The sequence below is a fragment of the Oncorhynchus keta genome, chromosome 7, assembly GCF_023373465.1.
Source record: "Oncorhynchus keta strain PuntledgeMale-10-30-2019 chromosome 7, Oket_V2, whole genome shotgun sequence".
Taxonomy (NCBI): Eukaryota; Metazoa; Chordata; class Actinopteri; order Salmoniformes; family Salmonidae; genus Oncorhynchus; species Oncorhynchus keta.
The window spans coordinates 37,954,665-37,982,113 of record NC_068427.1 but is presented as its reverse complement, the minus strand read 5'-3'; the positions used below and the strand labels follow the sequence as shown (position 1 = coordinate 37,982,113).

Here is a 27,449-nt window from a genome sequence, read left to right as displayed (position 1 = left end):
CACATATTGCAACATGAAAAAACTGCATCCATCAGTAGAAAGCTGTGAACACAGGTACATTTTATTTGAAAGAATATTAGAGTTGACGGTGTTACAAAAGGATTTACAATGATAACACAGAGAAATCTTGAAGTAACAAAACATGGAGTCAGTTATAATAAATCGGTAGTACTGAATGGGAACACTCCCTGGAATATTTTTAAATATATAGAGTTCTAGATATACAGCAGCTTCAGGGTCAATTCCTTTCCCAAAGATGTTTCCATTTTGATTTTATTTCTAAAGAAAACAAGGCATCCAGTGGTAAATAAAATGTTTACAAAGTTAAGGTGCAATTACCCACAATGCCAGAAGATATTTGACATCTAATATACAACACCTTTTCAGATGCAGATAAAGAAAAAGTAAAGTGGACACAGTTATTATTTTAGTCAGAGTAGACTATCCAGCTACAGGGGGAGGGAGTAAATAGATCTGGTCCTCGGTTACACCCAACAGTTTCATTCATTTCAGATGAACATTTTAGGCCAAACAGTTCTCTAGCTATAAAACTTTGTACAATTCACACATTTATCAATGAGCCAGTTCTAACTGTTGGTCACGGTAGCCATTTGTTCTGACACAAATAAAGTAAAACCAAAAAGTATTAAAGGGGAAAGCATACCATACATTTATAAACCATAAAATAATATCTGATCATATGGATAGAATCCAGAGAAAGATAATATACAAGTGATGTAATTTACAATTTCTAATTAAAGGTCCAAATGCAGAGCAAACAGCCATTCCAAAGATAACCATTATTTCCACAAAAAGATTTATATGAAAACGTGACCTCCTACAGCCCAGAAACATGAAAAGCACACCGATATTAATTTAATAATTACAAACATCTATGGTCTTAAAAGCCTTTTGAACAGAAGAGTGAATGAAGAAGGACCATAGAAAGATATAGCTAGGACTTGGCTCATTTCCCAATCAATCTCTTATTCCTTGCGATTACAACTTGTTACTCAAGGTATATAGGACATCTACCAAGTTGCCAAGAGCCGTGGCACATGAATGTTGTTAATCAACAACCATATAATCTGAAGATTCCATTTAGCCTGGTCCCAGATCTGTTTATGCCGTCTTGCCAACTGCATTGTTGTCATTGTCAAGGCAAACATGACAAATTCCATAAGGAGTTGGCAATAGAGTAGAAACAGACAGGCACCCAGGCTAGATTAGTAAAAAAGTTATGTTTATGAAAATGTGCACTAAACCTACAATAGCATTACATTTGGAAAGGCTGCATGGTCAAAATTCTAAATGTATTTAACAATGACTTCAGTTAATTTCATAACAAAATCACATCGAAATTGCACACAAATGAAAATGATAAAACGTGTCACTCCTAGAACATATTAAACACCCAAAGAGTGTTGCAAGGCAGGCAGTGTATGGGAAGCTAATCTCTAACTGTACCATGGTATCTAATAAAACATGGTACTGATTATAGCACAAGAAGACATACTAGAGCACTCCATAACCTTTGGCCCCAAGAAGGGTCAACTAAAGTGGATGACACTGTTAGAGAGAGGGGGATAGAGAAGTCCTGATCAGGGTTAAGTCAATTCCATTTAGAATTGACTCGAACCCTGGTCCTGGCCAGCCATGGGTTCCTTCATTTGGACTGATCTCCAGACAGACACCAAACCAGACGGTGAACAGAAAAACAAACATTTAAAAATAGAAGATGATTAAAAAGCAAACAAACAAAAGATATCTCTGAACAAGGACAAATACACACAAGATTAATGAAGCAGTTTAGAAATGATCAGCTGATGAGCTGCCCCCTTAACTGTTTTAAAGAGGCAAACCAAGACAAGGAAAAGTACTTATTTCACATACTGTTTCAAAACATTCATCCCTTCCAAACAGGCCGTGGTGGGTGGGTGGTAGGTTGGCATTTGGTCTCCTCCTGTGGGTCTCCACACCTCTCAGACAGACACTGACCTTTGTGACAATCTAGGCGGTGTTCCAAATGACTCTATTCCCCAAATAGTGTGCTACTGTTGACCAGAGCTCTATGGGTCCTGGTCAGAAGTAGAGCACTACATGGGGAATAGGTTGCCATTTAGGACACAAGAAGCATACCTCATACCATTGCCATAATATTTTCATAAAGGACAAAAGAGGGGGAGGATTGTGTCATTGTACTGTGTCTGTTGGTGGGGATATGCTGCTTCTCACTCAGACAGCCCTGATAGTATTGCACGGCCTGCCTTTATAGGAGAGGCTGCTGATAGTAGGCCTGTTGCTGGTGTGGGGCCTGCTGCGATGGAGCAGCCATTTGATAGGAGGCTGGAGGCAGGTTGGCGTTCTGATAGGCCGACATGTCCATCTGTGGGGCCACACCCATCTGTGGAGGGTATCCGGCAGGTGCATATGGTACACTGCGGTGAAGAGACAGAATGGTGCAATATTAGACAACTACTGCCTAACACAAGCATTAAGACAGACATTTAACCCTCAACACAGGAGCAATGCCACCCCCAAAAATGTAATACTCACAAATCCACTAGTGGGATGTCTCAAAACACAAACATCCAGACACAAGAATGACCTCAAAAAATGGCTGCCATTTAGCTAACTAGTTGCCTAGTCAGGGCTGGTATACAAAGGAGACCTGTAACCCTGTAAAGTACTGGTATACCGAGAAGACGTGTAACCCTGTAAAGTACTGGTATACCGAGGAGATGTGTAACCATGTAAAGTACTGGTATACCGAGGAGATGTGTAACCATGTAAGGTACGAGGCTTACCTGTAAGGAAGCTGTGCTGGCTGACCGTTGGGAGATGTGACGTTAGGGTGGAGTGAGTGGAGGGGTCCGGGCTGGTCAGAGCCCATGTAGGCCTGCTGGGCTGGGGGGCCCTGGGGCATCCCCGGAGGCATGTAGGAACCACCAGGCTGACCTGGGTAACCCTGAGAGAGGGAGGAGGGGAGCAAAAAGAGAAAGTTCAATGTGAAATTGGGTAAAACACATTTCATAGTACAGTGTACATTGCATTACTCCACTAAACTATACAACCAACATTACTACAGGTGCAGCCAGGTACACAACAAGGAAGAGATTGTTTCTAAACTGGTTTAGCAGTGCAGAAAGTGAGGTGGTAAAACAGTCCAAACATGACCACTGGAATCTCCCATTCGTCTCCAAGGAGAGACTGACATCAATCATCAGGGACAAACAGCACACATGGTCAGCATCTGAAATGGAATCCTATTCCCTATATAGTTCACTACTTTTGACCAGAGCCCACCATATGATATTTTTTATTTAACTAGGCAATTAATAGGATGCCATTTTGGACACTGGCATAGTCTCTCTGCCTTCACCGAGGCCACACACACACGTATGTGTCCCCTTCAAATTAGCGGATTTGGCCAATTCAGTCACACCCGTTGCTGACAGGTGTATAAAATTACTGATTATTTTATATATATATATATAGTGCCTTGCGAAAGTATTCGGCCCCCTTGAACTTTGCGACCTTTTGCCACATTTCAGGCTTCAAACATAAAGATATAAAAATGTATTTTTTTGTGAAGAATCAACAACAAGTGGGACACAATCATGAAGTGGAACGACATTTGTTGGATATTTCAAACTTTTTTAACAAATCAAAAACTGAAAAATTGGGCGTGCAAAATTATTCAGCCCCTTTACTTTCAGTGCAGCAAACTCTCTCCAGAAGTTCAGTGAGGATCTCTGAATGATCCAATGTTGACCTAAATGACTAATGATGATAAATACAATCCACCTGTGTGTAATCAAGTCTCCGTATAAATGCACCTGCACTGTGATAGTCTCAGAGGTCCGTTAAAAGTGCAGAGAGCATCATGTAGAACCGGGAACACACCAGGCAGGCCCGAGATACTGTTGTGAAGAAGTTTAAAGCCGGATTTGGATACAAAAAGATTTCCCAAGCTTTAAACATCCCAAGGAGCACTGTGCAAACGATAATATTGAAATGGAAGGAATATCAGACCACTGCAAATCTACCAAAACGTGGCCGTACTTTCAGCTCATACAAGGAGAAGACTGATCAGAGATGCAGCCAAGAGGCCCATGATCACTCTGGATGAACTGCAGCGATCTACAGCTGAGGTGGGAGACTCTGTCCATAGGACAACAATCAGTCGTATATTGCACAAATCTGGCCTTTATGGAAGAGTGGCAAGAAGAAAGCAATTTCTTAAAGATATCCATAAAAAGTGTTGTTTAAAGTGTGCCACAAGCCACCTGGGAGACACACCAAACATGTGGAAGAAGATGCTCTGGTCAGATGAAACCAAAATGGAATTTTTTGGCAAAAATACAAAACGTTATGTTTGGCGTAAAAGCAACACAGCTCATCACCCTGAACACATCATCCCCACTGTCAAACATGGTGGTGGCAGCATCATGGTTTGGGCCTGCTTTTCTTCAGCAGGGACAGGGAAGATGGTTAAAATTGATGGGAAGATGGTCCTGTATTTGGCTCCATCCATTCTGGAAGAAAACCTGATGGAGTCTGCAAAAGACCTGAGACTGGGACAGAGATTTGTCTTCCAACAAGACAATGATCCAAAACATAAAGCAAAATCTACAATGGAATGGTTCAAAAATAAACATATCCAGGTGTTAGAATGGCCATGTCAAAGTCCAGACCTGAATCCAATCGAGAATCTGTGGAAAGAACTGAAAACTGCTGTTCACAAATGCTCTCCATCCAACCTCACTGAGCTCGAGCTGTTTTGCAAGGAGGAATATGAAAACATTTCAGTCTCTCGATGTGCAAAACTGATAGAGACATACGCCAAGCGACTTACAGCTGTAATCGCAGCAAAAGGTGGCGCTACAAAGTATTAACTTAAGGGGGCTGAATAATTTTGCACGCCCAATTTTTCAGTTTTTGATTTGTTAAAAAAGTTTGAAATATCCAATAAATGTCGTTCCACTTCACGATTGTCCCACTTGTTGTTGATTCTTCACAAAAAAAATACAGTTTTATATCTTTATGTTTGAAGCCTGGAATGTGGCAAAAGTTCGCAAAGTTCAAGGGGGCCGAATACTTTCGCAAGGCACAGTATATATATAATGACAACTACAACAATACTGAATGAACACTTATTTTAACTTCAATAAAATCAATGTAGTCTCAAATAAATAATGAAACATGTTAAATTTGGTTTAAATAATGCAAAAACAAAGTGTTAGAGAAGAAAGTAAAAGTGCAATATGTGCCATGTAAGAAAGCTAACGTTTAAGTTCCTTGCTCAGAACATGAGAACATATAAAAGCTGGTGGTTCCTTTTAACATGAGTCTTCAATATTCCCAGGTAAGAAGTTTTAGGTTGTAGTTAATATAGTATTTTTAGGACTATTTCGCTCTATACTATTTGTATTTCATATACCTTTGACTATTGGATGTTCTAATAGGTACTTTAGTATTGCCAGCCTAACCTCTGGAGTTGATAGGCTTGAAGTCATAAACAGTGCAACGCTTGAAGCATTGCAAAGAGCTGCTGGCAAACGCAGGAAAGTGCTGTTTGAATGAATGCTTACGAGCCTGCTGGTGCCCACCATCACTCAGTCAGACTGCTCTATCAAATAATAGACTAAATTATAATAACACAGAAATACGAGCCTTTGGTCATTAATATGGTCAAATCCGGAAACTATCATTTCGAAAAGAAAAAGTTTATTATTTTAGTGAAATACAGAACCCTTCCGTATTTTATCTAACGGGTGAAATTCTGGCAAATTAGTTCGCAACGAGCGAACTAAGATCCCCATGTGCAATGCCAAGCTTTCGGCAGGAGGGGTGTAAAGCTCACCGCCATTGGGACTTTGGAGCAGTGGAAATGCGTTCTCCGGAGTGATGAATCACGCGTCCGCACCTGGCAGTCTGACGGCCAAATCTGGGTTTGGTGGATGGCAGGGGAGTGCTACCTGCGCCCATGCATAGTGCCAACTGTAAAGTTTGGTGGAGGAAGAAAAATGGTCTGGGACTGTTTTCCTGGTTCGGGCTAGGGCCCTTAGTTCCAGTGAAGGGAAATCTTAAAGTAACAGCATACAATGCCATTCTAGACGATTCTGTGCTTCCAACTTTGTGGCAACAGATTGGGGAAGGTCATTTCCTGTTTCAGCAAGACAACCCCCCCGTGCACAAAGCGAGTTCCATACAGAAATGGTTTGTCGAGATCGGTGTGGAAGAACTTGACTGGCCTGCACAGAGTCCTGACCTTAACTCCATCGAACACCTTTGGGATGAATTGGAATGCCGACTGCGAGCCAGGCCATCGCCCAACCTCACTAATGCTCGTGGCTGAATGGAAGCAAGTCCCTGCAGCAATGTTCCAACATCTAGTGGAAAGCCTTCCCAGAAGAGTAGACGCTGTTATAGCAGCAAAGGGGGGACCAACTCCATATTAATGCCCACGGTTTTGTAATGAGATGTTCGACGAGCAGATGTCCACATACTTTTAGTCATGTAGTGTATGTGACAGTGGTTAGATAGTTTGTTTTTCCTGACCTGAATGGGGACTTGGGAGGCAGGTGCGTATTGGGGCTGCTGCTGCGGTTGCTGCTGGGACTGCAGTTTGGAGTAGGCTGTGTAGAACGGTGCCTCGTTCATCAGTTTGTTATAGAGCTCCAAGGCCTCCAGCACCTTCACATTCAGCTCAGACAGCTCAGAGTGTTGCCTGCCAGGGAGGGAGGGGTGGAGATAGAGGTCATCACGACACAAGTAGGACAAAGACTGATGATCGTAGCGGTCATCCAGATACAGTCAATATAAACTATATCAAGTATGTATAAAATACATACAATTTGAATAACTCTGTACAACAATAGAAACCAATAGAAATACAAAACGTTGACATGCAATAGTGTAGCCTCTAACATACAATTGAAAATATAGTCCATTATGAATAATTAATTATACTACAGTTAAATTCATTTTACCTGTCAATGTCTTCCAGCTTGTCATCAATCATTGGATTCATCTGCTCACAAGCACCTGGGTGGGTAAAGCATTGATAAGGTGAGACTGTGTGTGTGTGTGTGTTAGAAAATAGTCCAACTGCAATGTTAGTGAGCATGGCTACTAGGATTTATCAGAGCATTAAGTCATTGTCTTATACCCTCCAGTTGGACCAGCTCTTGGCAGTCAGGTGCTGCATCAGCAGGGTCTGTGTTCTGGAGCAAATACAGCGCTCTGTCCATCTTCTCCTGCAGAGACAGAGAGGAAGGAAGAGAGAGGGGAGAGCAAGAACGGAGAGAGAGAGAGAGGAAGAGAGAGGGGTGGGGATGAGAGAGAGGGAAGGAGGGAGGGAGGAAGAGAGGTGGGGATGAGAGGGAGGGAAGGAGGGAGGAAGAGGGGTGGGGATGAGAGGGAGGGATGATTGAGGGGGAGAAGGGAAGAAACAGAGGGGGAAGAGAGAAACCAGGAAAAGAGGGGATGAGAGAGGGGGAGAAAGATTCTTGTTATACGATGTTACATTAGAACTTTGTATAACAAGCCATGTCAGACTTTATTAACCATTCTAAACATTTTACTAAGTTACAACTGACAGACTGATGAAGAGGGTTTTCAATGGTCAAACAGTCAAAACTGACAGTGGACTGATTATATCTAAGAAGAAAAGATACATGATGATATAACATGATTTAGGCCTACGTGTATGGACAGTCATGCAGTAGGTACGGTACGTAGAAGCACCCACCTCATCTATGAAGACAGGCTCAGGCTCTACGTTGGCTTCTATGCTGGGCTCCTCCGGGGCTGGCGTCTTCTCCACATAAGTTACTGTTAGGAGAGGAATTTACATTTTACACATTTAGTTAACGCTCTTATTCAGAGCCACTTTAGAGTCAGGATTTAAAACATGAAACCAAACACTTGACGAGAAGGACTCTCCGTATGGTGGTACAAGAGTGAGGTATGGTACTGGACAGGAACAGAGGGGAAACGTACCTAGTTCAGGCTCAGCGTTGAGGTTGGTCGTGACAAAGTTGGACGGGAAGAGACCTACTCCTCTGTGGTTCTCACCTTTCCACCAGTTTGGGTCACTTTGACATCAACATGGTTAAATCAGTTCAAACATTCTTGTAAGTAAACACTTCCCATTATAAATTAAATGAATGCATGCATTGCAGAACAACAGACATGTAACTGAAGAACTTTTGTTCCCATATTTGCCTATACAGTGGACCATCATATGGGTCAGAGCCAGGTTTCCATAGCAGCATGTCGTTAGTTACCTGTCGTCCAGGACGAGGATGAGCTCTCCAGTCTTGAAGGTGAGCTCGTTGTCCTCGGCCGCCTCAAAGTCGTAGAGCGCCCGCAACTTCCGGGAATCCCTGCTACCCCCGCCCCCGTTGGTATTGAAGGGGGGGTCGGCGGTCACGGTGAGGGGTCGCGTCTCCACATACTGCTTCTGCTCCTGCAGGGACAGCTCGATGGCTTCAGATGGGAGGAGGACAGAGGCAGTGGAACAAAATTGAAATACACTGCTCTACACTGTGTCAATCTCAATGATTTTAATGTGTCTAATAAATGTATTAATTCATTCATCAACATGCACAATTCATAATGTAATATGATGTGGTATTCTAGAATCTGTTGGATATTATTTGTACCTTTGGCCAGGTCGTCATCGTCAGATGGTTTACTAACAGCTGGAGTGGTGCCCTTTAGGCTGGACCCCTGTTGATAAGAGGTGGTTGGTTAGAGAGAAGCCTTCCAGAGCAGAGGGGATTTGGGATTAGCTGTAACTGATGCCACCTGTAGGGATTGATAGGTACTACAGGCTTTACAGGCAGTATTTTGGTAGTAAACTGAGAGCGAGTAAAGGCGTCAGCATGCTTTGGTTCGGCTAACCAAACTCGGCAAGGCGAACCAAAAGAATGTGCTTACATACTCCCTTAAAAGACCTTGCTTGAAAAATAAGAAAAACGCAGCAATAGTACTGTTTGTCCATCTTGAGACGCCGTAGCGTCAGAATTCATCTAAAATAAGAAATCGGTTATTCATTTACGCTTTGTAGATATCTTAGTCACGCAATTTTACATATAACTAAGGTATTTGCTGCAGTATTTCTCAAGCGAAAACATTTTTGAAAACGATTCGTCTCTCGTTGAATGACACGTCATTGAAGAATCCCTACTGTTGACCAATCACAGACGAAGGGGAGTAGACTTCTGCTTGCCCCCCCAAAAAGTGTGCGCACGAACGGCCAATAAACCACTTGCCACAAGACCAAAAAAAATACAAAGAAAGTCACAAAAATGTTGTCATAATATATGCAGAAACTGTTCTGAACCGTTTTAACTGGGAAGCATGTGGATTCCTTAAGAGTAAAAGAGCTCCTAAAATGAAATAGGACATTGAATGACATGAAATTGCAATCGCTTCATACGCAAACATATATAGCCTAACATCTGGAAAACAGTGACACTGACTACAGTATGAAGAATAAACTGATGTCTGTGAGAGAGGTTGGGAAAAGTCTGTTTGAGTAGAAAATACTTCAGTCATTTATTAAAGACCCAATGCAGCAGTTTTATATCAATAACAAATGATTTCTGTGTAAAAACAAAGTACTTTAATTGAATAGATTTTATTTTTAAAAACTAGGCCATTTCTCAAGCAAGAATTTAGATCTGAGTTGCGAAGGGGAAACTGAAAAATAGCTGTTATTTGCAGAGCGGTTTGGATCTCTTTGATTGGACTATTAACCAATTAACCGCATGTTAATGTCACCATGGAAAGCCAAAACTCCTACCCATGCAAAATGGCTGATTAGAAGGTCTTGTGTAGATTGTATTTTCAACCAGCAACTATCAGGAAATAACACTGATCAAATTTTTTAACCGTTTTACAGGGTTAGTTTCATCAGCTGTTGTACAATATCATACAAAATAGGAAAAAACAAAATGTTGAGTGCATTGGGCCTTTAATATAGAATAGGACACTCAGCCCACCATTTCAACCAAATTAACAGAGTACCAGACTGTCCCTCACATACAATCACAAAAGGAATTCTAATCCCCTTCTGCTAGCTTGCTAGCACCGGCCCGCTAGCTGCCTGAAGCCACTCACTGGACTCCTATGATCTCTCGGCTACGCATGCCTCTCCCGAATGTCAATATGCCTTGTCCATTGCTGTTTTGGTTAGTAAGTATTGCCTTATTTCACTGTAGAGCCTCTAGCCCTGCTCAATACGCCTTAGTTAACACTTTAGATCCACCTCCCACACATGCGGTGACATCACCTGGTTTAAATGATATTTCTAGAGACAATATCTCTTTCATCTTCACTCCATGCACAGGTTTACCCCCACTGTATTCACATCCTACCATACATTATGCCTTGAATCTATTCTACCGTGCACTGAAATCTGCTCCTTTAACTTTCTGTTCTGAAAGTACTAGACGACCAGTTCTTTTAACCTTTAGCTGTAGCCTTATCCTACTCCTCCTCTGTTCCTCTGGTGATGCGGAGGTTAATCAGGGCCCTGCAGTGCCTAGCTCCACTCCCATTCCCCAGGCGCTCTCATTTGTTGACTTCTGTAACCGTAAAAGCCTTGGTTTCATGCATGTTAACATTAGAAGCCTCCTCCCTAAGTTTGTTTTATTCACTGCCTTAGCACACTCTGCCAACCCGGATGTCCTTGCCGACCACAAACCTAAACTGAAATTTCCATCCCAAACGATAACATTTTACGATTTGCAATCTACTGCAAATATAGCCTGTAAAGTTCTGTCTACTATCCAGGTCTGTGCCCAAACAATTTGAGCTTCTACTTTAAAAAAAATCCACCTCTACAGAAACAAGTCTCTTAACGTTGCAGCTTGCTATAGACCACCTTCTGCCCCCAGCTGTGCCCTGATTACCACCCATCTATCTTCAGAGCTCGTGCTGTTAGGTGACCTAAACTGGGACATGCTTAACACCCCGGCCATCCTACAATCTAAGCTTGATGCTCTCAATCTCACACAAATTATCAATGAACCCACCAGGAACAACCCCAAATCTGTAAACATGGGCACCCTCATAGATATCATCCTAACCAACCTGCCCTCCATATACACCTCTGCTGTCTTCAATCAGGATCTCAGCGATCACTGCCTCATTGCCTGTGTCCATAATGGGTCTGCAGTCAAATGATCACCGATCATTGCAGTCAAATGACCACCGATCATTACTGTCAAACACTCCCTAAAACACTTCAGCGAGCAGGCCTTTCTAATCGACCTGTCCCGGGTATCCTGGAAGGATATTGACCTCATTCAGTCAGTAGAGGATGCCTGGTTATTCTTTAAAAGTGCTTTCCTCACCATCTTAAATAAGCATGCCCCATTCAAAAAATGTAGAACCAGGAACAGATATAGCCCTTGGTTCACTCCAGACGCAACTGCCCTTGACCAGCACAAAAACATCCTGTGGCGTACTGCACTAGCATCGAAAAGCACTCGCGATATAAAACTTTTCAGGGACGTTAGGAACCAATATACACAGTCAGTTAGGAAAGCAAAGGATAGCTTTTTCAAACAGAAATTTGCATCCTGTAGCACTAACTCCAAAAAGTTCTGGGACACTGTAAAGTCCATGGAGAATAAGAGCACCTCCTCCCAGCTGCCCACTGCACTGAGGCTAGGAAACACTGTCACCACCGATAAATCCGTGATAATTGAGAATTTCAATAAGCATTTTCTACAGCTGGCAATGCTTTCCACCTGGCTACCACTACCCCGATCAACAGCTCTGCACCCTCACTGCAACTTGCCCAAGCCTCCCCAATTCTCCTTCACCCAAATCCAGATAGCTGATGTTCTGAAAGTGCTGCAAAATCTGGACCCCTACAAATCAGCCGGGCTAGACAATCTGGACCCCCTCTTCCTAAAATGATCAGTCGAAATTGTTGCAACCCCTATTACTAGCTTGTTCAACCTCTCTTTCGTATCGTCTGAGATCCCCAAAGATTGGAAAGCTGCCGCGGTCATCCCCATTTTCAAAGGGGAGACACTCTAGACCCAAACTGCTATAGACTTATCTTTCCTACCCTGCCTTTCTAAGGTCCTCGAAAGCCAAGTTAACAAACAGATCACTGACCATTTAGAATGCCACTGTACCTTCTCCGCTATGCAATCTGGTGTCAGAGCTGGTCATGGGAGCACCTTAGCCACGCTCAAGGTCCTAAACGATATCCTAACTGCCATCGATAAGAGACCACACTGTGCAGCTGTATTCATCGAACTGGCCCAGGCTTTCGACTCTGTCAATCACCACATTCTTATCGGCAGACTCAACAGCCTTGGTTTCTCAAATGACTGCCTCGCCTGGTACACCAACTACTTCTCAGACAGAGGTCAAATCGGAGGGCCTGTTGTCTAGACCTCTGGCAGTCTCTGGGGGTGCCGCAGGGTTCAATTCTCGGGCAGGCTCTTTTCTCTGTATACATCAATGATGTCGCTCTTGCTGCTGCTGATCCACCTCTAAGCAGACGACACCATTATGTATACTTCTGGCCCTTCTTTGGACACTGTGCTAACTAACCTCCAGACAAGCTTCAATGCCATACAACTCTCCTTCCGTGGCCTCCAACTGCTCTTAAAAGCAAGCAAAATAAAATGCATGCTCTTCAACCGATCGCTGCCCACACGTCCATCATTACTACTCTGGACGGTTCTGACTTAGAATATGTGGACAACTACAAATACCTAGGTGTCTGGTAAGACTGTAAACTCTCCTTCCAGACTCACAGTAACCTCTCTGGGATATTTGGGATGGTAGCGTCCCACCCTGCCAGTGAAAGTGCTCACGAGCTCATGGCAATCTGCCAGAATCCTGGCTCAATCCTCTCTCACTCGGCCCCCATTCACAGTGGAAGCATCAAACAAGGTTCTATAGACTGTTGACATCTAGCGGAAGGCCTTGGAAGTGCAACATGACCAATATCCCACTGTAGGCTATTTTTTAAATTTTACCTTTATTTAACTAGGCAAGTCAGTTAAGAACAAATTCTTATTTTCAATGACGGCCTAGGAACAGTGGGGCAGGTTTTCACCTGCCATATGAATTCTGTTATACTCACAGACATCATTCAAAAAGTTTTTTGAAACACATCATTCTGAGTGTTTTCTATCCAAATATACTAATTATATGCATATTATAGATTTTATGGCTGAGTAGCAGGCAGTTTACTCTGGGCACCTTATTCATCCAAGCTACTCAATACTGCCCCCCAGTCACCAAGAAGTTAAGCATCTCCAATCCAAAATGAAATCTAGAATCAGCTTCCTATTTCGCAACAAAGCATCTTTCACTCATGCTGCCCAACATACCCTAGTAAAACTGACTATCCTACCAATGCACGACTTCGGCGATGTCATTTACAAATTAGCCTCCAACACTCTACTCAGCAAATTGGATGCAGTCTATCACAGTGCTGTTCGTTTTGTCACCAAAGCCTCATACACGACCCACCAATGCGACCTGTATGCTCTCATTGGCTGGACCTCACTTCATATTTGTCACCAAACCCACTGGCTCCAGGTCATCTATAAGTCGTTGCAAGGTAAATCCCCGCCTTATCTCAGCTCACTGGTCACCATAGCAGCACGCGCACCAGCAGGTATATTTCACTGGTTACTCCCAAAGCCAATTCCTCCTCGGGTGCCTTTCCTTCCTGTTCTCTGCTGCCAATGACTGGAACGAACTGCAAAAATCACTGAAGCTGGAGACTCATATCTCCCTCACTAGCTTTAAGCACCAGCTGTCAGAGCAGCTCACAGATCACTGCACCTGCACATAGCCAATCTGTAAATAGCCCATCCAACTACCTCATCACCATATTGTTATTTATTTTGCTCCTTTGCACACCAATATCGTTACTTGCATACTCATCTTCTGCACATCTATCACCCCAGTGTTTGCCATCATGTAATAATTGCGCCACTATGGCCTATTTATTGCCTCACCCCTTTATCCTACCTCCTTTGCACACACTGTATATAGACTTTATTGTATTATTGACTGTATATTTGTTTATTCCATGTGTAACTGTGTTGTTGTTTGTGTCGCACTGCTTTGCTTTATCTTGGCCAGGTCGCAGTTGTAAATGAGAACTTGTTCTCAACTAGCCTACCTTGTTAAATAAAGCTGAAATAAAAAAATACAAAATAAATAGGGAGAACTGGGGTATTACATGAAATATGTGAGAGAAAATTCCATTCGGAGGTCATTCCTTAAAAACACAGAGACAAGCACCATCCTCCTCCTCTGTATAGGCAACACATTGGAGAGCAGCACACTGAGGACAAGGATAGACCACACTACACTGGGGCCAGTGAAAGTACACACACAGAGCTTATTAGCTTACAGTGGACCACAGGTTGAAGTCATGAGGAGAGCTTTGTGTTTGAGCTAGCCAATAACAGTTGTCTAGGATTCGTAGGCGAGTCTGGCAATAGCTTCAATAAGACAAGGCTCTACAATGCTACCTTTTCAGTCGGCTAAGCCCCTAAATATTTTGCTGTGCTACTTTTTACATAAAAAATAAATAAAAAAAACACCCAGATAACATTTAGTGGAACAAAAACTAAGGTAAACGGAAAATAGCTTCTTCAGGAGATGAGCTTCAAAAGATTCATACCCCCCCAAAATTCTGGTGCTCCTTAGACCTGTATGTTGCTATTGCTGGCAATTCTTATAAAAACAAAAAAGTGAATATTTTTCATTTGTGCCCCTAAATTTCTTGATGTGCTCCTACATTTTTTGTAAAAAATGTCAGCGTAGCGCCCTGTAAGAGGGTAAAGTACTGATATAGTACGTAAAACAACGTTGGTTTACGGGGGCCTCCCTAGTGGCGCAGCGGTCTAAGGAACTGCATTGCAGTGCTTTTATTTTATTTCACCTTTATTTAACCAGTTAGGCCAGGTGAGAACAACTTCTCATTTACAACTGGAACCTGGCTAAGATAAAGCCTTTGCAGTGCGACAAAAACAAACGTACAGTCAATAACACAATAGAAAAATCTGTATACAGTGTATGCAAATGAAGTAAGGAGGTAGGGTAATAGATAAGCCATAGTGGCGAAGTAATTACAATTTAGTAATTAACACTGGAGTGATATATGTGCAGATGATGATGTGAAAGTAGATATACTGGTGTGCAAAAGAGCAGAAAAACAAAAACAAATATGGGGATGAGGTAGGTAGTTGGATGGATGGGCTATTTACAGATGGGCTTTGTACAGCTGCAGTGATCGGTAAGCTGCTCTGACAGCTGACGCTTCCAGTTAGTGAGAGATATCGAAGTCTCCAACTTATGTGATTTTTGCAATTCGTTCCAGTCATTGGCAGCAGAGAACTGGAAGGAAAGGCAGCCAAAGGAGGTGCTGGCTTTGGGGATGACCAGCGAAATATACCTGCTGGAGTGCGTGCTAAGGGTGGGTGTTGCTATGGTGACCAGTGAGCTTTTTATTTTTTTTATAATATTTTTTTACCTTTATTTTACTAGGCAAGTCAGTTAAGAACAAATTCTTATTTTCAATGACTGCCTAGGAACAGTGGGTTAACTGCCTGTTCAGGGGCAGAACGACAGATTTGTACCTTGTCAGCTCTGGGATTCGAACTCGCAACCTTTCGGTTACTAGTCCAACGGCGGAGCTTTACCTAGCAAAGACTTATCGATGACCTTGAGCCAGTGTTTTCGGCGACGAACATGAAACGAGGACCAGCCAACGAGAACATACAGGTTGCAGTGGTGGGTAGTATATGTTATTGGGGCGTTACTACAGACCCAGGTTCGATCGCAGGCTATGTCACAGCCGGCCGTGACAGGAAGACCCATGAGGCGGTGCACAATTGGCCCAGCGTCATCCGGGTCCCGGAATGGTTTGGCCAGCTGGGATTTCCTTGTCTCATCGTGCTCTAGCGACTCCTTTTAGTGGGCCAAGCGTCTGCAAGCTGTCTTCGGTCGACAGCTGGACAGTGTTTCCTCCGACACATTGGTGCGGCTGGCTTCCGGGTTAAGCGAGCAGTGTGTCAAGAAGCAGTGCGGCTTGGCAGGGTTGTGTTTTGGAGGATGCATGGCTCTCGACCTTCACCTTTCCCGAGTTCGTAGGCGAGTTGCAGCGATGGGACAAGACTAACTACCAATTGGATATCACGAAATTGGGGAGAAAAAAAAGTGTACAATTTTTTTTTAAAGACATTGCGGTTCAAACGGCTCTATTTTCCAGGTGAGGCACATCCAGGCCATCTGGCACAAAAATTGTCAATTGAAACAAAACAAAAAAAAAACTATTTTAGGAAGGGGGTAACAGAGTTAGTAGTGAGGGGAAACTGCCTGGCCTATACAATGATAGAGGCAACACTGGGTTAGGGTGATAGACGATAGGTTGTTGACTACATTACCTGTGACCCAGAGGATGGGAAGACGACCCCTTCCTCTCTCAGAGACTTGATGGTGGCACTGACCAGACTGAGCTGTGGATCTTTCTGGAACCCATCACACCAGTCCACCATCATCCCCTTCAGCTTGTCACACACCTTGCTGTGGGCCTGCATTGGGAATAGTAATAATAATGATTATTAGGCTACTTAGTTGACAGAGGTAGATACAAACAAAACATTGACACAAAGAGCCAGCTGAATGATAATAATGGCGCCCAAGACCAGGCCCAAATCCCTGTCACTCGCGTGAAGAAAAGATGGAGATACAGGGGAAGGTCGAGCTGCCCTGTGAGAATTCAACGGCAAGTGGGTAAACCGCTACTACCATCTGTCCTACTGCCCAAAGTGCAATCACTGGAGAATAAACTGGATGATATTCAATCAAGACTATCCTACCAATGGGACATTAAAAACGAATTTCTTATGTTTCACCGAGTTGTGGCTGAACGACGATATGGATAATATAGAGCTGGCTTGGTATTCAGTGATTCGTCAGGACAGAGCAGCTACTTCTGGTAAGACGAGGGGCAGGGGTGTGTGTCTACTTGTCAATAACAGCTGGTGCGCGATGTCTGATATTAAAGAAGTCTCAAGGTATTTCACACCTGAGGTAGAGTACCTTATGATAAGCTGTAGACCACACTATCTACCAAGAGAGTTCCCATCGATATTATTCATAGCCATCTATTTACCACCACAAACCGATGTTGGCACTAAGACTGCACTCAACTAGCTGTTTAAGGGCATAAGCAAACAGGAAAATGTTCATCCAGAAGCAGCGCTCCTAGTGGCCGGGGACTTTAATGGTGGCAACCTTAAATCCGTTTTACCTCATTTCTACCAGCATGTCACATGTGCAACCAGAGGGAAAAAAACAACTCTAGACCACCTTTACTCCACACACAGACAAAGCTCTCTCTCGCTCTCCATTTGGCAAATCTGACCATAATTATATCCTCCTCATTCCTGCTTACAATCAAAAACTAAAGCATCAGTGACTCGCTCAACACGGAAGTGGTCTGACACAGATGCTACGCTACAGGACTGTTTTGCTAGTAGACTGGAATGTGTTCCAGGATTCATCCAATGGCATTGAGTAATACCACCTCAGTCACCGGCTTTATCAAAAAGTGCACAATGTCATCCCCACAGTGATAATACGTACATATCCAAAACCAGAAGCCATGGATTACAAGGCAACATCTGCACCGAGCTAAAGGCTAGAGCTGCAGCTATCAAGGAGTAGGACACTAATCTGGATTCTATCAAGAAATTCCACTATGCCCTCAGACGAACCATCAAACAAGCAAAGAGTCAATACAGAATTAAGATTAAATCCTACTACACCGGCACTGACGCTCATCGGATGTGGCAGGGCTGGCAAACTATTACAGACTACAAAGGGAAACCCAGCCGCGAGCCTACCAGATGAACTAAGTGCCTTTTATGCTCACTTCAAGGTTAGCAACACTGAAGCAAGCATGAGAGCACAAGCTGTTCCAAGCTGTTTCAGCTTTCAACACCATAGTGCCCACAAAGCTCATCATGAAGCTAAAGACCCTGGGAATAAACACCTCCCTCTGCAACTGGATCTTGGACGGGCTGCTCCCAGGTGGTAAGGGTAGGCAACAACACATCCGCCATGCTGATCCTCACTGGGGCCCCTCAGGGGTGCGTGTTTAGTCCCCTCCTGTACTCCCTGTTCACCCACGGCTGCGTGGCCAAGCACGACTCCAACAGCCTCATTAAGTTGGCTGACGACACAACAGTGGTAGGCCTGATTACCGAAAACGATGAGAGGTCAGAGACCTGGCAGTGTGATGCCAGGATAACAACCTCTCCTTCAATGTGAGCAAGACAAAGGAGCTGATCATGGACTACAGGAAAAGGAGGGCTGAACAGGCCCCCATTAACAACAGCGGGGCTGTAGTGGAGTGGGTTGAGAGTTTCATGTTCCTTGGTGTCCACATCAACAAACTATCATGGTCCAAACACACCAAGACAGTCGCGAAGAGGGCACAACACATTTTTCCTCTCAGGAGACTGAAAAAAATTGTCATGGGTCACTAGATCCTCAAAACGTTCTATAGCTGCACCACCGAGTGCATCCTGACCGGTTGCATCACCGCATGGTATGGCAACTGCTCGACTTCTGACTGTAAGGAGCTACCAAAGGTTTATTTTATTTTTTATTTATTCGTTATTTTACCAGGTAAGTTGAGTGAGCACACGTTCTCATTTGCAGCAACGACCTGGGGAATAGTTACAGGGGAGAGGAGGGGGATGAATGAGCCAATTGTAAACTGGGGATTATTAGGTGACCGTGATGGTTTGAGGGCCAGATTGGGAATTTAGCCAGGACACCCCTACTCTTACGATAAGTGCCATGGGATCGTTAATGACCTTAGAAAGTCAGGACACCCGTTTAACATCCCATCCGAAAGACGGCACCTGGGGATATTTTTTTAGACCAGAGGAAAGAGTGCCTCCTACTGGCCCTCCAACACCACTTCCAGCATCTGGTCTCCCATCCAGGAACTGACCATGACCAACCCTGCTTAGCTTCAGAAGCAAGCCAGCAGTGGTATGCAGGGTGGTATGCGTATGGCCCAGTACATCACTGGGGCCAAGATTCCTGCCATTCAGGACCTATATACTAGGCATGTCAGAGGAAAGCCCTAAATATTGTTAGACTCCAGTCACCCAAGTCATAGACTGTTCTCTCTGCTACCCCACGGCAAGCAGTACTGGAGCACCAAGTCTAGGTCCAAAAGGCTCCTTAACAGCTCTTACCCACAGCCCATAAAAATTCATCAAATGGCCACCTGGACTATTTACACTGACCCCCCCCCCCCCCATTTGTTTTTACACTACTGCTACTCGCTGCTTATTATCTATGCATAGTCACTTTACCCCTACCTACATGTACAAATGACCTTGACTAACCCGTACCTCTGCACAATGACTCTGTACCCCCTGTATATAGCCTCATTATTGTTATTTTATTGTGTTACTTTTACTTTAGTTTATGTAGTGAATATTTTAGTAACTCTATTTCTTGAACTGCATTGTTGGTTATGGGCTTATAAGTAAGCATTTCACGGTAAGGTTTACACCGGTTGTATTTGGCGCATGTGACAAATAAAATTTGATTTAATTGTTATGCTTGCTCACGTGTGCATAAGTCCGAACATCCTCAATTCATCACAAATATTGCAAACGGAAAAAAACTTGAGACGGCTTCCCTACCCTGCTCAACACAGTTCGGACTTCAGTGGCAAACTCCCGCGAGCAGATTTCTAAGTGAAATATTCTTCCACTGTTATTGACACAGGCAGCCAGCAACTGTAACAGGGAGAAAAGTCAGGTTAGTACAGTAGTCAGTTTAGATGATTTATGTAGAAGTTTCACATTACAACAAGAGAAGTAGCCCAACGCTTTTATAATCTTCCACAATTCCACATTTAATTGAATAACATAAATGTATTAACACTAATAAATGTAACACCATTGAAATGATGCATGATTTTATGACAGAGGGAGCTAAAGTTGACTGAGTGAGGAGAGATATCTAGAAAATGGAACAGCCATGTGACTATATACCCTAATGGTGAGTCAGAGAGAAGGCTCACATGGTCTGAGACTTAGCATCATCACTCTATAACAACTCTAAGCAGCAGAGAGAACAGAACAAAGCAGTAAAAAAAAATGGATCCAGATCATCACACTCTGGTTGACTGGCTACCCAGAGCAGGAGAGCTCAGAGCTCTAGAACTGCCAAGAGCAGAAGGAGATGGACCACTCTTCCCAAATACTTTATTACGGGCGGCAGGGTAGCCTAGTGGTTAGAGCGTTGGACTAGTAACCGAAAGGTTGCAAGTTCGAATCCCCGAGCTGACAAGGTACAAATCTGTCGTTCTGCCCCTGAACAGGCAGTTAACCCACTGTTCTTAGGCCGTCATTGAAAATAAGAATTTGTTCTTAACTGACTTTCCTAGTAAAATACAAAATAAATAAAACAAGACTGGAGGGTGTCACTGAGGCTTATGGCAACAGTCAGATAACTTTTGATCCACCAGCCTCACTGCCTGAACAAATAAATTCACACTCAGACTTTATACAAGCAAATTGTTTAAACTCTGCTATGCATTCTATAGAAGCATTCATGACTCAGTAACTGTGTCTATGATCTCAGTCACTAAACAAGCTCCAGGGCCTGACACCATGCTGAGACTAAAACACCTGACCTTACACTAACCCCACACCCTATGAAGACTATTTCTCTATTGACATCGATTTATACCACATTAAATAATAAAGTAAGTTATAAGAACTCACGGTGAGGGCCTGCATGGCAACGTGTGGGACCTTGTGGTTGACTCGCTTCATCACAGACCTCAAGCAGTCCTTGGCTCTGGGAGAATAAAAGCAGGTAGAGACATGGTTATTATGGCTCAAGTAGAAAGTTATTCCTACATGAGTTTTCCAGAAGTATACCATCTTCAATATACAGTTACAGTGCCTTCAGAAAGTATTCATACCCTTTTACTTATTCCACATTTTGTTGTGTTACAGCTACAAATCAAAATTGATAAAACTGATACTTTTTTTTCACCCATCTACACACAATACCCTATAATAGCAAAGTGAAAACATGTTTAGACATTTTTGCAAATTTATTTTACATAATGACACTCCAAATTGAGCTCAGGTGCATCCAATTTCCTTTGATCGTCCTTGAGATGTCACTACAACTTGATTGGAGTCCACCTGTGGCCAATTCAATTGTTTGGACATGAAACACAGCTGTCTATTTTTTTTTTAAGTCCCAGAGTTGACTGGGCATGTCAAAGCAGAAACAGAAGTCCAAGGAACGGTCTTCAGATTTCAGGGATAGAATTGTGATGATGCATAAACAGTTGAAGTCGGAAGTTTAATCAAATCAAATGTATTTATATAGCCCTTCGTACATCAGCTGATATCTCAAAGTGCTGTACAGAAACCCAGCCTAAAACCCCAAACAGCAAGCGATGCCGGTGTAGAAGTTTACATACACTTAGGTTGAAGTCATTAAAACTAGTTGTTCAACCACTCCACAAATTTATTGTCAACAAACTATAGTTTTGGCAAGTCGGTTAGGACATCTACTTTGTGCATGACACAAGTAATTTGTTCAACAATTGTTTACAGACAGATTTCACTTATAATTCACTGTATCACAATTCCAGTGGGTCAGAAGTTTACATACACTAAGTTGACAGTGCCTTTAAAGCTTGAAAAATTCCAGAAATTTGTTATGGCTTTAGAAGCTTCTGATAGACTAATTGACATCATTTGAGTCAATTGGAGGTGTACCTGTGGATGTATTTCAAGGCCTACCTTCAAACTCAGTGCATCTTTGCTTGACATCATGGGAAAATGAAAAGAAATCAGCCAAGACCCCAGAATTTTTTTTTTGTAGACCACAAGTCTGGTTCATCCTTGGGAGCAATTTCCAAACGCCTGAAGGTACCACGTTCATCTGTACAAACAATAGTACGCAAGTATAAACACCATGGGACCACATAGCCGTCATACCGCTCAGGAACGAGACGCTTTCTGTCTCCTAGAGATGAATGTACTTTGGTGCGAAAAGTACAGATCAATCCCAGAACAACAGCAAAGGACCTTGTGTAGATGCTGGAGGAAACATGTACAAAAGTATCTATAAACACAGTAAAATAAGTCCTATATCGACATAACCTGAAAGGCCACTCAGCAAGGAAGAAGCCACTGCTCCAAAACCACCATAAAAAAGACTGCACATGGGGACAAAGATCGTACTTTTTGGAGAAATGTCCTCTGGTCTGATGAAACAAAAATATAACTGTTTGGCCATAATGACCATCGTTATGTTTGGAGGAAAAAGGGGATGGCTTGCAAGCTGAAGAACACCATCCCAACCATGAAGCACGGGGGTGGCAGCATCATGTTGTGGGGGTGCTTTGCTGCAGGAGGGACTGGTGCACTTCACAAAATATGGCATCATGAGGGAGGGAAATTATGTGGATATATTGAAGCAACATCTTCAGACATTACTCAGGAAGTTAAAGCTTGGTCACAAATGGGTCTTCCAAATGGACAATGACCCCAAGCATACTTCCAAAGTTGCGGCAAAATGGCTTAAGGACAATAAATTCAAGGTATTGGAGTGGCCATCACAAAGCCCTGACCTCCATCCTATAGACCATTTGTGGGCAGAACTGAAAAAGCGGGTGCGAGCAAGGAGGCCTACAAACCTTACTCAGTTACACCAGCTCTGTCAGGAGGAATGGGCCAAAATTCACCCAACTTTACCCAAGATTACTCAAGATGACTCAAAGCTGTAATCACTGCCAAAGGTATTTCTATAAACTATCAGGGATGTGAATACTTATGTAAATTAGATCTGTATTTCATGTTTAATACATTTGCAAACATGTTTTCACTTTGTTATTATGTTGTATTGTGTGTGTGTGTAGATGTTTATTAAAAAATATATTGAATCAATTTTGAATTTAGGCTGTAACAACAATTTGGAATAAGTCAAGGGGTATGAATACTTTCTGAAACACTGCATTTACATTTAGTAGACACTCTTATCCAGAGCGAATTCCAGTGGTGACTGCATACTTTTTCATACAGATATGAATTGCATTTTAAGTCACTGCTATTCAATGCCATAGCTATAAATAAAATAATCATGACCAATAACCTCAACTTGAGTCCTGGAGTTAGTTTAGAGCAGTGGCATTATAACTTATTCAGCAGGAACCTCATTTCTCGTGAACCCACCCCACCAATAATTACAACCTTAAAAATCGGTACATTTCGATTTGTACATCAACAATTAACCTTCAATTAATTAATGTTCATCTCATATCAAGATTAAACAAAGTTAAAGGTTAATTTAAAAAATAAATAAAGGAAACCAAAACAAAATGTACCTAATTTTCCTTTCAAAGTATCTTTCTCAAATGTTTGTATATTGTCCCATTGTCCCTGTACTGTTCATTTTTGGTAAAAAAAACATTTTTAGAAACAATGCTGATATTTTAGAAATAGGAAGTCGCATTTCAACTTACCCATTGGGCGTCTGTCCAACTCTGTCACAGATATCCATAATCAGAGCCCAGTCCTCCACTGTATTGGTTTCATTGGTGGCTTTCTCTGACAATGTGGTACACCGAGATACATGTGGTTAGTTGGGAAAAGACCATCTGTGGTTGGCATGTAGTGTGTTGGGCCAACATTAACTCAATATTATACCTCTAGTTGTCATTGCTTTAGTTCACCACTATATTTGTATAGGATTGACAGTTAACACATAATTCTGGAAGTTGTATGACTAGACTAGGAATAAAGTCAATTATTCCGTATCTGATTTGTGATACAAGATGGCACAGTCACCGTGTTTCTAGCTCCTAGCCAACTTTGCAGTATTTTTTTTATTTGCTCAGACCTTATGTATTATTACTTAGTCACTCAATAGAAATGTGGACATCCCAGACCTGGCTTAATTGCTTTCTTTTTACTTTTTGGATTATGTGATTGGTAGGCATTTTTTATTACTGTACTTTTTTGTTGGGAGCTAGAAACAAGCATTTCGCTGCACCTGCAAATCCGTGTATGCGACCAATAGACTATTTTATTTATGATAAAGCCATTACACATGGCTAACTATATATTTCTGTACAGAGTGAAATTCGTATTATTGTAGCTACAAGGACACTAGGAGATACGAGATCATCCTCAAAGAGGATGGCTAAACTGCTCACCCTAGAGGGGGTCAGCTAGCTACAGTGCATTCGGAAAGTATTCCGACCCATTGACTCACCCCCCATCAATCTACACACAATACCCCATAATGACAAATCAAAAACAAGTTTAGATTTTTTTACGAATTTGTAAAAAAAAACAAAAAAAACTGAACACACTTTACCTAAAGTATTCATACAATTTACTCAGTACTTTGTTTTAGCACCTTTACAGCCTTGAGGCAGCGATTACAGCCTCAAGTCTTCTTGGGAATGATGCTACAAGCTTGGCACACCTGTATTTGAGGGGTTTCTCCCATTCTTCTCTGCAGATCCTCTCAAGCTTTTGTCAGGTTGTATGGGGATCGTCGCTGCACAGCTATTTTCACATCGAGTTCAAGCACGGGCTCTGGCTCAGCTACTCAAGGACATTCAAAAACTTGTCTTGAAGCCATTCCTGCGTTGTCTTGGCTGTGTGCTCAGGGTCGTCGTCCTGTTGGAAGGTGAACTTTTGCTCCAGTCTGAGGTCCTGGAGCCGGTTTTCATCAAGGATCTCTCTGTACTTGTCTCCATTCATCTTCCCCTTGATCCTGACTAGTCTTCCAGTCCCTGCCCCTGAAATCATCCCCACAGCATGATGCTGCCACCACCATGCTTTACCGTAGGGATGGTGCCAGGTCTCCTCCAGACGTGACACTTGGAATTCAGGCCAAAATAGTTAAATGTTGGTTTCATCAATCTTGTTTCTCATGGTCTGAGTCTTTAGGTGCCTTTTGGCAAACTACAAGCAGGCTGTCAAGTGCCTATTACTGAGGAGTAGCTTCCGTCTGGCTAATCTACCATAAAGGCTTATTTGGTAGAGTGCTGCAGAGATGGTGGCCCTTCTGGAAGGTTCTCCCATCGCCACAGAGGAATTCTAGAGCTCCGTCAGAGTGACCATCGGGTTCTTGGTGACCTCCTTCTCCCCCGATTGCTAAGTTTGGCCGGGCGGCCAGCTCTATGAAGAGTCTCGGTGGTTCCAAACTTCTATTTAAGAATCATGGAGGCCACTGTGTTCTTGGGGACCTTCAGTGCTGCAGACATTCTTTGGTACACTTCCCAGATCTGTGCCTCAACACAATCCTGTCTCAGAGCCCTACGGGCAATTCCTTCAACCTCATGGCTTGGTTTCTGCTCTGACATGCACTGTCAACTGTGGGACCTTACATAGACAGGTGTGTGCTTTTACAAATCATGTCCAATCATTTGAATTTACCACAGGTCGACTCCAATCAAATTGCAGAAATACATCAAGGATGATCAATGGAAACAGGATGCACCTGAGCTCAATTCGATTACCATAGAAAATGGTCTGAATACTTATGTAAATAAGTAAATCGTTTTAAAAACTATTTTCGCTTTGTCATTATGGGGTACTGTGTGTAGACTGAGGATAACATTTTTAAATCAATTTTAGAATAAGTCTGTAACGTAGCAAAATGTGGAAACAGTCAAGGGGTCTGAATACTTTCCGAATGCACTGTATATTCTATGCATACAACGTTTGCATACAAGACCCTCCTTCCCTTTCAGTAAACCTAAAACTAACCCAACTCATGAATGCATTAAGCTAAATGAACTAGCTAGCTAGATAATGTTGTTCTTGTTTAATGTGTGAGCTTGTTGCAGTTTAGTCAGTCTTGTTATTGAAAATCGTTCATTACGATAAAGTGATGACACAACAACTAGCTAACATAGCTAGCACAAAGTCTGGCCGATGACTGTCTGCTACAAGCTAGTTACCGAGTTTACCAAACCGCATAACTAGCTAGCTATGTGGATAATCTCACATTTGGTCAGAGCGTCAAGGTAGCTAGCTACAGACATGCAGTCCGGCTAACGTTAGCTCGCTAGTTGTTGTTGTTAGCTTGCGGGCGAGAGGTTTCGCCATGTACGAAGCTACGGTAGTTACGCTAGGTCACTGCTAACCAACATGCCAAATGAAGCGCTCAACTTACCAACATCTTGGTCGAATGGATTCTGCGCAAACAAAGGCATGTCTACTTCTTTAAATAAACCGACGTTGTTGAGAAAGAAAATGTAGCTAGAATATCTATTTCAAGAAGGTAAAAAAATCCCTTGCTCATCCATCAAACCCTGTACACTTTCACCAGTTGCTCTTCCGTACACTTAGGTGGCTGCGAAAATGCCTGAAAACATTTGCGAGCATCACATGAAAAATAAATAGAACTGAAATCATATCGACACTTATTGATTAATGTATATGTTAAGATCATTAATTAGCGTACATTTAACATTGCTGTATTTCTGCATTCAAATGTATAATGTACAGGCAGATAAAAATACACATTTTATGACCCAATTAAAAATCCTGGTGTAACGTTACACTGCCACCCCTAGGGAGGAAGAAGTACGTATGAGAATATCCCAATGTTCATTTTATTTTATTATAAGGCTTTTATAAAAAAATGTAATGGTTCGAAAAGCATGACGTATATTGCCACTCACAAAGTGTCATGCAGCTACAGCAGTAAATCTGTCTAAATGGCCACACCGATCGATATTCATAATTTGTTGTAATTAGAAATATAGGCTACGCACACAATATTTTGTTTGCTCCAAAACAAGCACTAAACAAAACTGCTCACGGTAACGTCAAACGTTGCCGAAACAGTCCCATAAAATACCGCGCAGGCCCAGTTTACGCTTTTCATTTCCTGATTTGGTGGACCGATTCTTTAGCATTGGGATTACCGTTCAACAAGCAGCAGGATATTATCACAGCTAATTATACAAATATTTGATATTATACTGGCAGCACGCTGATTTTGGGAGGGAATAAGAGTCCCATTGCAAAGACGTGCTATATTTGGGGAATAATGATACTTTTGGGAACTAGTGCATTTCAACTGTTTTGCATAGCATTGCAACTACATTTGAATAAATGAAAGGATAATTTGGTGTATTTTATTTTTAATAATGTATTACTTATACCAGCATTTATTTTGAAAGTGTACACAAAATATTGGTATGTTGAAAGCTATTGTATATCTAGGCAATATTTAAAGAAATACACTTTTAATAAAATACAAATATATGTTATTGGAATTACTCAATAAAGTCTATAAAACTGAAATAGGTCTCTTGTGCTCGGCAACGGGTTTAATGCAGAGTACTTGTA

At 42.4% G+C, this 27,449-nt stretch overlaps 1 protein-coding gene across 1 annotated transcript; it reads right to left on the bottom strand.

Annotated features, from left to right (window-relative positions):
• Nucleotides 1-42: 42 nt before the first annotated feature.
• Nucleotides 43-26,714, bottom strand: LOC118371678 (signal transducing adapter molecule 2-like). Its single transcript, XM_035757232.2, has 14 exons — nucleotides 26,266-26,714; nucleotides 23,597-23,681; nucleotides 20,832-20,907; nucleotides 19,743-19,838; nucleotides 16,455-16,601; nucleotides 8,673-8,739; nucleotides 8,295-8,496; nucleotides 8,008-8,102; nucleotides 7,757-7,839; nucleotides 7,175-7,262; nucleotides 6,996-7,050; nucleotides 6,565-6,733; nucleotides 2,808-2,968; nucleotides 43-2,438 (listed from the first exon to the last, which is right to left on the bottom strand). The coding sequence occupies exons 1-14, from the start codon at nucleotides 26,303-26,305 to the stop codon at nucleotides 2,270-2,272; spliced, it is 1,533 nt and encodes a 510-aa protein (XP_035613125.1). The 5' UTR covers nucleotides 26,306-26,714; the 3' UTR covers nucleotides 43-2,269.
• Between the last annotated feature and the right edge of the window lie 735 nt (nucleotides 26,715-27,449).